General features: G+C 35.6%; 1 protein-coding gene across 2 annotated transcripts in view; it reads right to left on the bottom strand.

Moving 5' to 3' along the window:
• Positions 1 to 8,228: 8,228 nt before the first annotated feature.
• STT3B (STT3 oligosaccharyltransferase complex catalytic subunit B) overlaps positions 8,229 to 12,357 on the bottom strand; it is a 98,785-nt gene continuing 94,656 nt past the window's right edge. For both annotated transcript variants that reach the window (XM_024743453.1, XM_024743452.1), the window contains one exon: positions 8,229 to 9,879. In XM_024743453.1, the coding sequence (XP_024599221.1) occupies positions 9,799 to 9,879 (81 nt within the window). In that variant the 3' untranslated portion in view covers positions 8,229 to 9,798. The remainder of the gene's footprint in view (positions 9,880 to 12,357) is intronic.

Below are 12,357 nucleotides of genomic sequence, written 5' to 3'. Positions count from 1 at the left end.
CCCCTGCTTCTTCCCTTTGGTAACCATAATTTTGTTTTCTAAGTCTGTGAATCTGTTTCATACAGAAGTTCATTTATGTTTTTCATATAAGCGGTATCATATGATATTTGTCTTTTTCTGGCTTCCTTCGCTTAGTATGATCATCTCCAGGTCCATCCATGTTGCTGCAAATGGCATTATTTCATTCTTTTTTATGGCTGAGTAGTATTCCATTGTATACCACATCTTCTTTATGAACATTGGGGTGCATGTATCTTTTTGAATTAGAGTTTTCTCTGGATATATGACCAGGAGTGGGATTGCTGGATCATATGGCAACTCTGTTTTTAGTTTTTTGAGGAACCTTCTTCTCCATAGTGGTTGTTCCAATTTACATTCCCACCAACACTGTAGGAAGGTTCCCTTTTCTCCACATTCTCTTCAGCATTTATTGTTTGTAGACTTTTTGATGATGGCCATTCTGACTGGTGTGAGGGGATATTGTAGTTTTGATTTGCATTTCTCTAATAATTAGCGATGTTGAGTATATTTTCATGTGCCTCTTGGCCATCTGTATGTCTTCTATGCAGAAGTGTCTATTTAGGTCTTTTGCCCATTTTTTGATTGTGTTGTTTTGTTGATATTGAGCTGCATGGGCTGTTTGTAGATTTTGGAGATTAATCTCACATCATTTTCAAGTATTTTCTCCCATTCTGGGTGTTGTCTTTTCGTTTTGTTTATGGCTTCCTTTGCTGTGCAAAAGCTTTCGAGTTTAATTAGGTCCCATTTGTTTATTGTTGTTTTTATTTCCATTACTCTAGGAGATGGCTTGAAAAAGATATTGTTGCGATTTATGTCAGAGTGTTCTTCCTATGTTTTCCTCTCAGTTGTATAGTATCAGGTCTTTCTTACATTTAGAGCTTTAATCCATTTTGAGTTTATTTTTGTGTATGGTGTTTGTTAAAGAATGTTCTAATTTTATTGTTTTACATGTAGCTGTCCAGTTTTCCCAGCACCATTTAATAGAGAGACTGTCATTGTGTAGCCTTGCCTCCTTTGTCGTAGATTAATTGACCATAGATGCATGGGTTTATTTCTGGGCTTTCTATTCTGTTCCATTTATATTTGTGTTTTTGTGCCAGTACCATACTGTTTTTGATGACTAGCTTTGTAGTATAGTCTGAAGTCAGGGAGCCTGATTCCTCCAGCTCCATTTTTCTTTCTCAAGATTGCTTTGGCTATTCGGGGTCTTTTGTGTCTCCATACAAATTTAAACATTTTTTGTTTTAATTTTATGAGCAGTGCTTCCCTCTTTCTGTAGCTTTCCCCAGCTATACTACTTTTCCCTGAGACTAAGTTAGGCGAAAAGTTTTTTTTTTTTCCCTTCAGGCAGCCCTAGACACATCAGAATTTTGCAGGTGAGTTCTGCTTTGTTCCCTCCTATTTAGGAGAGGTCATTGAGAGCTGGGCTGCTGCTTTCTCTCAACCATGCCACTGTGGAGAGGTGGGGCCAAGGGAAAAGCACTGTGAGATTTCATACTATTTTTAATGTGACTTCTTCTTGATTGGGCATTCGATCAGTGCTGTAGACCAGTGATTGTTTTCCAGAGCCCTTATAATGGTATTCTAGCCAGTCTCTAGTTTGTTATTTTGAGTGTTTCCATGAAGGAATGATGGCCTGGAGCTTCCTAGTCTGCAACCTTGCTCTCACGTGTGTGGTATAAGCACAGTGCAAAAATCTAGCATGCAGTGTAATGAATTATTTTACAGTAGAAGCAGACACATGTAACCACAATCCAACTCCAAAGAAACATTGCTATCATCACTCCAAAACGTTCTTACATGTTCCTAGTCAAATTCCCCATTATCCTCCCTCTACCCCCACAAAGTTGACCATTAATCCAAATTTGTGGGTGAATCACAGCCTGGTTTGCTTTATAGCTTTAACACTATGTATACATCCCTAAATGATACATAGTTGCCTGTTTTTGAACTGTATATAACTGGAATCATGTTATATATCCTTTGGTCTGGCTTTTTAACTCAAATTGTTTTTAAGATCACCAGTGTTATTCCTTATGAATGTAGTTCATTCTTTCTTTTTCCTTCAATACTATTCCATTATATGAACATACTGCTATCAATGTTTATCTTAGCTACTTCTGACAGACTTAGAATTGCTGGGACATGGGGATATGCATCTTCACTTGCATCAGCTAATGCTGAGCAGTTAAGTTCTCACCAGCAATATACACGTTTTTGTACATCCTCACGTATTTGCACATTTTAGCTAACCCTGGTGGGTATGTTCCTTTTCATATATTTATTTCCTATTTGGTTTCTTCGGTTAAGGACTAATCAAAATCATCTGTGTTTTTTCCTAAGCGTTCTTTACCCAGTCTGGATAGTAATCCTATGTCAGCTGCAGGTTGGGTGACAACACATCCTCGTTTGCCCAAGATACCCAGTGTATGCCTGTGGTCTCAGGGTAAATATTAAAAGTCACTGAACAAAGGTGTAGAACTCACATTACCCGAGTTGAGTTCAAGACTTACTGAAAAGCTACAGTTAATCAGTGTGATATTGGTGTTGAGGACACACACAGATGGATGAAACAAAATAAGAGAATTTTGGTCAGTTTATTTTCTACAAAGGCCAATTAAATGGGAGAAATAGGTCTTTTCTACAAATGGTGTTGGCCCAACTGGATATATAAAACTCACACCTCATCATACACAAAAATTAAATCAACAGCTTACAGACCTAAAAGTTAATTCTGTGTAGACCAAAGATGATACGAAATGGGAGGTTTGCCCACTGACAAGTGTGTTTTTCATATTCCTGGCAGAAGGGAGGTGACAGAAGCTTGACTAGTGCCCACCTTCCTCATAAATAGCTAGGGCCATAAAAACATTAAAAAAAAACATAGATTATATGTTTATATATAATATATATTAAAAGATACAAAGTATTATTTTTTCCTTCAGCAGGATACAAGCCTGAGCTCTGATTCATGTTAGTCTAGTTTTGTTAGAAGAGAGAGATGATGTTTCATCTATTTATCTGGCTTGTTTGAATAATTATGATAGTGTGCTGAGGTTACAATGCACTGTTGTCAGTCAGTCTGGCTGCAACTTGATCTTGAGTTTTCATTCAATCTCATTAGCTTCAGCTTTCACTGAAATCCAATTCAACAAAAGCAGACACTTGGTATTCTAATCAACCTGTCACCAGGATTTTAAAATAAGACGGCTCTCCAAGAATATTCCATATTCTCCAAGTAAATAAAATACTGAGATTGTGACTATGGGATGCACAAAATTTGGATGGCCAAAGTCTAGCTGTTACACAGCAAGACAGAGGTGAAAATGTTAAGAAACAAATACTATATCTGTTTTAGGATCCAAAAGACCACAGGTAACTTTGTTTCTAATATTCAACTTCTGACAGTAGTGGACTGGGGGAGTTTGGACCAACTCTTTAGCTAAGGACAAGTAGTAAAGCTGGACAAGAAATAACACCTGTTTTAAGACTTCACAGAACCAAGACATTATCACCACGCTAGAACCCAGGAGAAGATGCAAATCCTGAGAGAAACGCTTGGCATTTGAAGCCATTTTCCCCTGGAAATTGGCAGAGACCGAACTGCAATTTCAGTAACCTTGCAGAACTAGGAGGACAAATGTTGGTATTGAAACCTGCATATGGATGAAGTCCTGGCAGGGTTTCAGCCTAGAAATAATGAACCAGCCCTCACAGCGATGGCAGGCTAGCTCTGTGTATCATATAGCATCCCTTAAATTCGATTAATGTGACTCTGGCTTGCTAGTTTCACTAGGTACCTAGCAGAAACAAAATCTTCTAGAAAGGAAAATATCCTAGGCCTAAACTTACTTAAACAATTTCTTAAATATGTGTCCAGAGCACACAATCTGCCCCCTCTCTCCTCCACACATTAGGAGGAAACACACACCAGAAACAAAACCCACAAGAGCTGAGTTAGTGGATTATCAAACACACTTTAAAATAACTATGCTCATTGTGTTAAATAAAGGACTGTCAGTGGGTCAGCTGTAAACCATAAAAAGAAACAGCAGATTTGGCATGGTAAAAAAGATAAACTCCAAAATTGAAAAACAATAAGTAAAAAGAACTCAATGGATGGGTTTAAGAACAGATTAGCCATAACTGATGAGAGAGCTGTGTCGAGAAAATACACAGAATGGAGAGGCAAAAGGAGAGAGCCAATAAAGAAGGCTTAATTAACTATGTTCAATTGGAGTCTTGGAGAGCAAAGAGCATGTGGGGCAGAAACAAGATTTAAAGAGATGATTTGGGAACTTAGAAAAAATGACGAAAACCAACAAGCTACAAGCTGAAAGCCCAACAAATCCAAAATAGGGTACACTACAAGGATTAAAAAGATACATCATGCAAACATCTTAAGAAAGTTGATATATTACTTACTAATCAGACAAAATAGGCTTTAACAAAAAGCATTACTGAAAATAAATCCTGATATTTCCAAAAAAATTGAAGCTTCAATTTACCAATAAAAGTTCTAAATATATATACACCTAATAATCTGGGTTCAAACAAAAAAAAATCAACAGTTCAAAGAAGTATAGGCAAACCTGTAACAGTATACAATTTCAATACATCCTTCTCAGAAAATAACAGAACAAGCTTCAGGAAGATTTTACACACAAACACTTTGGACCACAGAGCAAATTGCAAACAACTTCAAAGGATTAAAATCAGAGTATCTGATTACAATACAATTAAGGTAGAAACTGGTAATAAAAGGATAACTAAAAAACCACCATATTTGAAAATCAAGAAATGTACATCTATATAACCCATGGTTCAAAGAAAGTACACAAATTATGCATTAAACTCAATGACAGTTCACATCAAAACTTGGGAGAATGAAACAGACTATGATTGGAGTAAATTTATAACTAAATTCATGTATCACATTAAGGTAAAAAAAACAACTCTCTTGCAAGCAAAGAGAAGTAAATTAACACTAATGAAATAAAAACACACTGTAGAAAATGTCAACAAAGCCATAAGCTGGTCTTTGATAAAAAACTAAAGGAAAATGAGAAGCAAGGTAATGAGAGAGACAGAAATAGGGATGCAACAAGAAAAAAGAAAACCAGAAATAATTATTCCAGGAATGCAAATTTAGTTCAACAATGTAAACACAAAGTCTCTGTAATTCACTATTAACAGAATAAAGGAGAAAAATCAGAATCATCTTAATAAACAAAGGAAAAAAATCACCTGATAAAACAGCACTCATTCATGATAACTCAGGAAATTGGGACAGGTATGTACTCAATCCGATCAAAGATACCTAAAGAAAACTACAGTAAACATATTTAAAGGAAAAATATTGAAAACTTTCTGTGTGAGACAGGAGCAAGACAAACATGTTACCTTTTCTATGCAGTACTATGCTGGATATCCCGACCAGTGCAGCAAAGGCAAGAAAATCAAATGTATAACCACCAGAAAAGGAGAAATAAAACTGCCATTATTCCCTAATTATGATGGCATATGTTTATAATAATCTGAATTATTAGGATGAGTTTAACAGGTTGTTCAGTACAACATATAAAACCGAATGTTCTATAACTGACAACTGGAAAATAAGTTTATAATATAGACAGTATGTATCAAAAAATATACCTTGTAATAAAACTTATGAAAATGTGCAAGACCTATTGAAAAACTACAATGCAGACATTAAAGATGACCCAGACCTATATAAATTGAAGGATATTCCATGTTCACAGACAGAAGACTCAGTATGTCAAAGGTGTTAATTTTTCCTAAATTCATCTATAATTTCAATGCCTAATGCCCAGTCAAGAGCCCAACAAGGTTTTTCTTTTTTTTCTTTTTTTGGTGTTATTTAATAAACTGGTTCTAAAATTTATATGGAGAAACAAAGGGCCAGAAATAACCAAGCAAAGTCTGAGAAGGTGGGGATGGGAGACATTACCATATTATCTTAAAGGACATTAAATCAATACAAAAAGGTAAGAAATCTATGGAATATAACATACAGCCCAGAAATAGATTCATGTATGGATTTACTGCAAAAGGAGAACTGCAGAACTTTAGGAAAAGGACAGTCTTTTCAATAAATGGTGCACAATTAGATTTGCATATGGAAAAAAAACAACCAAAAACCTAATGAACCCAAAACAAAACCCAAACAATTCACACTGTACTCAACAAATGAATTCCGGGCAGACTGCAAACCTAAATATAAAAGATAAAACAATATATTTCCTGGAAGAGAATACAAGAGACTATCTTCACACCACAGATTAGGAAAACATTATTAAACAGGGTACACAGAAAGCTACAGTCACATGGAAGACTGAAAAATACAACAGTAAAATAATGAATTCCTAGGCAGTTTGCAACACAAATGATGAAGAGGTTATATACAGGATATGTAAACAACTCCTACTAATACAATTAAAAAAAAAAAAACCAAATCCTCATAAAAAGGGGATTGCCAAATGACCAACCTCATTAGCAACCTGGAAATGGCAAACTAAACCACAATGGAAAACCATCATTCACCCACCATAAAGGCAACATTAAAAAGCCTGACAAGGGCTGATTAGGATGTGGGAGTAACAAGAACCTTCATACCCTACCCAGCAATTCTACTTTATTAGGTAAATACCCACTAAAATGTGTGCATGTAAGCTCCATGTGAGGTGTAAAAGAAAATTCCTATAGCTTTAACTTGTAATATCCTCCAACTGGAAACAACACAAATATCTATCAATAGAATGGTGTGTGTGTGTGTGAGATACACACACACAGGAATACTATATACCTCAATGAAAATAAATCTACAGCTGCATGCAACATTTGGAATTTCATAAAAGCTAAGCAAAAGCAGCTATATAAAAAAATACATACTTTGATTCCATTTTATTCTTCAAAGAACATGTACAATTAAATATGTTTAGAAACAGAAATTACTGTAAAACCCAGGAGACTGATTACCTCCTAGAGGGGCAAGTAGGACAGGCCGGTGACCAAGTGGGAGCATGAGGAAGCTTCTGGAGTCCTGGCAGTGTTGTTCTCTTGATCTGAGTTGTGGTTACAAAGTTGCTTGTCTTGTGGTAATTTGCTAAGATGTACATTTTTGTCTTCCCGGTGTCACACCTCACACCAAAAGAAGGATTACCTTTTCATTTCAGACACCTGCCATTTCTAACAGACAGCTGTTTCTACATTCATTCATGACTCCACCTACCTCAGTGAGGCCTGGGTAACAAGGCAGGGGGTCTGACAGCACCCACAACATCCAGCAGCACCCATTCCAAAGGAGGAAATTCGGAGAGGGTTGCACAACAACGTGAATGTACTCAACACTACTGAACTGTACATCTTTAAAATGGTTAAGATGGTAAATTTTATGTTATATATTTTACTACCATTTTAAAAAAGTGTGCAGAGGCTCCAGATTTCATCATCTTATGACCTTAAGCTATGGAAACGATAATACCCTATAGGCTGCTTTTACACCATCTAGTTCTCTGGCCTTTTGGTCATGGCCTGGGGACTCAAAGTTAAAACTCTACAAATGCAAACTCAAGTAAGTAGATAAACACATTACGTTTGAAAAATAAACTTTATCTTTGGACTTGCTGCCTCACTGCCTTATTTATACTACAAAGCACTCAGCTTGTTCAATTCTAAGATGTGGAATAAAAATAAAAGCTGTTTTACTGTCTATAATTTCACTTTTCTGCTACAGTAAAATCTCAAGTGTGGTTACAATATAGTTTTTGCTGAGGCAATCCACTGAACCAAAATGGGGTTCCCTAAAACTGGAAAAGGTGAGAGATCATTCCTGCTCTTAATGAGAAAATTATACAAGACTTGGCTGATTAAATATCGGAACTTACAGAGCAGGGCTTTTTTGTTAGAGTCCTAGCCTCATTTACATGGAGATTAAATTCTTATTTGGCTAGGTGTCTTCCCCTCACTCACCCATAAAAAGTCAAAATGAAATTTTCACTCTGGGGTGGAAAGGAAGGCAAAATAAATAATAGATTAGTTCAACTTAGACCTTAGACCTAAGTTGAACTAATCTAGCACTTTTCCTACACGTGTTCTCTAAAACCTTTGTAAAAGTGAACAAGAAGGAAGTATGTGTTCAATACTGTTAGTCCTTTCAAAAATAAAAGATGTATAAAAGACAACACTTAACACAAAATTTGAATTAACTTTATTTTCCCTACAGTCAACAACTTCTCTGCACTGAATTTTAAAGCAACAAAGTAAAATAAAATCCTCCAAATGACAAGGTATCAGAAATCCAGATTTAGTTACACTTTTATTGTGAAAAGGTTCAACCATTTTATTGGTATGTAAAAGAACCATCATCTGGGTCAAAAATGGATTCTATAAATCAAAGAATATTCTACACTTTGGAAAAGAAAAAATCAGCAGTAACATTCTCAATGAATATTGTAAATTACACTTTTCTTCATAAAAGTTACATACTATTCTGCACTTTTCCACCAAAAGCAGTGGTGTAAATTATACTTGTTTATATAAAAAAAAGATATCCTGTGGCAGGAAAAACCCTTTCTCTTTCACTTTTACTAAACAGGAGAAAATTTTCAAGTCTATATAAAGTTGCCTATGAGACGGAAAGTGAACATGTTCAATCTCCATTTATATTTTAGTGCATTTTTTGGACAACTGTCACATTTTTAATAAAAATAAGAAAATGCATATAGCATTAAAGAGTGTTTCATCAAATGCCTAAGGGATTAACAAAATATGTAGCAGAGGACAAAATCACTGTGACGGATGAAACTGTTATAAAAGAGAAATCCAGGCGAACTTTACAAATCCTTTGTCATTTTGAAGAATCACACAAAATGAACTTTGGCTATCTGTCCACTTTAAGGGTTTCTTCCTTAATCTTTTGCATGTAAACAAAGTGCTAACCTCAGGACTAAGATACCAAACCCCATCCTGGTAATTAGCAACATCCCGTGCAGTTGCCATGATTTCCAAAGGATATAAATTTAGCCCTTGAATGAACAACGTATGAGATCTGCTCTGTAAGTACCTGGTGAAAACAACTGCTAACAGCAGCAATAACGTTTCAACATAAAAAAAAAAAAAAAAACTATTTGAATCGATTAGTTACAGGTCCATCTTTGAAACAGCAGCTTCTTCTCAGAGCAAACAGTAAGCAATAGAAAATGTACATTTGATGAAACATTCTTTGCACTGGAGAAACATGAAAATAAATATAGCTCAAGGAAGTATAATTATTTTTCTAATACCTCTTTCTCAGACCGTACTAGTTTACTGGTTCAAGAAGCTTGCATCACATTTTGTCATTCGTATTTTACGTATTGCTATCTGGGTAATTCAAATAAAATCTTGTAAAAGAATAAAAACATTGACAAGTATGCATGTGCCAGGGACCAAATTAGAGGGTTCTTTGGTGCCATTAGTCCAAATTCTCAGATTTGAAGGATAACATGTACCAGTAAAAAAAAAAATCTGCTGTTAGACATTTACAGCAGTGCTCTGTCTTGCTTCACATTACAAATCAAAAACAGCTGTTCTCAGTAAGCCAATTTTATTTTTTAAATCAGGCATTGCCAGAAAGTTTTGTACATTAACCTGGACCAGCGATGGTTCCAGTGATGGTTCTGTACCCTCCGTCGCTGTGAAACATGACATGAGCTAAAGGCAAAGACCGGTTCTCACAAGGACATCTGCTTCAAGTTAGGAACCAGAACAGTATATTTAAACAGTCTTCTTAGATATTTTCTTGCCTTTCTTAAAAACTAGTTTATTCTTAATGTAGCCACGCTTCCTTTTCGCAGTCTAAAAAGAAAACAGAACACATGGTGTTAGTGCAGGTTCCCTACGGATTAAAACTACAGATACACACATGGTTTACTGCAGAATGATGAAGACTGTCTTTATAATCCCTCAGATCTTCCTAGGGCTGGACTCCTTGAAACAGTCAATGAGCATCATGAACTGCTCTATGCCAAGGATGCTGAGATCCAAGATGAACTGGACTAGGTCCTCACCTTTAAGATGAAGGACGACCACAGCAGTCCTCAAATGCCTGTCATACATTCCTCACCATGAAGTGAATGAATCCCCATCTCCCCTCTCAACCACTAAATGCTCAGGTGTAATAATTACTCACATTTCCAGGCATGACAGAATATGTAACTAGACTAAGGATTCAGAAAATGTTAATGGTGCTCCTAGTTTAGTTTCCAAGAATTAGCTGTGTCAGAAATACAAATTAACTTAGTAACTTCTGGAGCCCCGGTTTTCTTCTCTGTAAAAAAGGAGGATGAGTGTGTACCTATCTACAAAGATACAGAGAAACAAGGTCACTTGGCACGTTCTCCAATTTAGTAGGAAAATAAGCACCTAAATATTAAAACAAAACCCAAACACCAAGAAAAAACAACCCATAACATTCCTTGAGCATCACAGGTCTTTAAAAAACTAAGGTATTTTTCATTTTTCTTAACACTTCAGGATTCCACTTAAAATACTGTCAACTGATGTCTGTGGTGTAAGAAATAAATTACTACAAATGTGGTGGTAGAAATTACTGCAAAAATGTTTGCTATTTTAGAGTCTCACAAAGATAAATCAATATAGGACATGGATCTGACAATCTGACATATTCACAGATACTGAAAAAAGCAAATTTCTTGGAAATTAGTACTTTCAGGCGTCAGTCAAAGCACTGGGTTAGCAGCAGGTCAAGACTCAGGAGATTGACCCCTCAATTCAATTCTCACATTTAAATACAACTTTTGGAGGTTTCAGAAACTCTGGCAAATGCTATGTCGTGTACCTATATTATGATGTTCAGTTTAAAACAATTGATAATTTTTTTCTAACAGTGACAAAAATACAAGGCAGAATGCAATCCTTCTTAAGGTCACAAAAATTAGCTATTGCTAACTTGCCCATGATATATGTTACCTTATTATTAACTTATTTTATTAGGGCAAAAAGTAAAGAATTTCAGAGGGCACAATCTGTAAAAATTCAAACCAGGCCAAGGAGTTGGTTTCTTTATCATCATCACCTACATTATTTCTAACTTGAAACCTTTTCTATGAGATCCTGTAAAATGCCCCAGGTCTCTGCACGTATGTATCTAGGTCCTCAGGGTGTTTTCTCTCTAGGAGCAGGTGAGCCATGCAGCCCTGGACTACAATTCCCAGTGTCTCAGCCATGTCAGCTTGGCAGTGGCAGGAAGTGGCTGCTGTCCTCACTCACACCCCCTTCAACCCCCAAAATAAAAAATGGGCTGGAGAGAGGAAAGCAAAACAAATAAAAAGCATTCCTGCTAGTACAAAACTGTATAAAGCCATGGAAACCAGAAATACTAGATCCAGGTAGTTGGCTAATAGAATATGTTTTTGGCATACAAGACAGATGGATTTTTATTTATCCATTCACTTATTTGGGGGAAATGATGAGAAGACAAAGAGGTCAGATTAAGAAACTTCACTATCAACAGTTATACAGCAAGTTCAATGCCTTGTTTTCATAACTGGGCGATGTCTTAGGAGTGACTGCCTTCAGACTGGCAGCATTTGTTCTGACTTCTGCGCTGATGTGACTCATCAGTTTCTCCTACCACGTGCCTATGAGACACCAGATCACTTGATCTCTGTGACTTATTTAAATACGTTAGTCTAGATATGGTAACCTATTCCTGGCACAGAAAGTATTCAGTTAAAGTTTCTATTTACATACCATACAGTTAATATTCAGCACTTTATAGTACAAATTGAAATGATCTGTATTCTGAATATATCTGTAGTATATTTTAAGTAATACAAAGGGATAAGACAATTCCTTCAATGATTTAAAATAACTTATCTGAGCAATGTAAACCTAAGTATCTTTCAAGATTTAAGACTGAGATCAGTCTAATAACAATTAATATTATAAGGGTAGTACCTTAAAATACAATCTTAATATTTCTTCTAACTGCTCATTATTTTCCATCTCCCACAGAGGGCAAACCATATAAATACTCATTTTTCAGTAGCTTTTATAGCAAAGATTATATCTATTTGGCTTAAGTGAGCCATAATGACCTCCAATAGAAGACTTCATATCTTATTAAATATTTATTACAAAAGGACTGCCAATAGTCTCATCATAATTCTACCTACAAGCTTTGTCATGACAATTACATTTAAAAATAATTATCTTAAGATAAATGATTTTTTTTCATTCAAGACTCAAACCAACTCAAGTTTATTTTTTATTCAATGAATAATATAGTAACATCGTACTAGAACGGAACAT

The sequence above is a fragment of the Neophocaena asiaeorientalis genome, unplaced genomic scaffold, assembly GCF_003031525.2.
Source record: "Neophocaena asiaeorientalis asiaeorientalis breed wild unplaced genomic scaffold, Neophocaena_asiaeorientalis_V1.1 scaffold332, whole genome shotgun sequence".
Lineage (NCBI taxonomy): Eukaryota > Metazoa > Chordata > Mammalia > Artiodactyla > Phocoenidae > Neophocaena > Neophocaena asiaeorientalis.
Note: the sequence above shows the minus strand (reverse complement) of the source record. Positions and strands in the feature narration are given on the sequence as shown.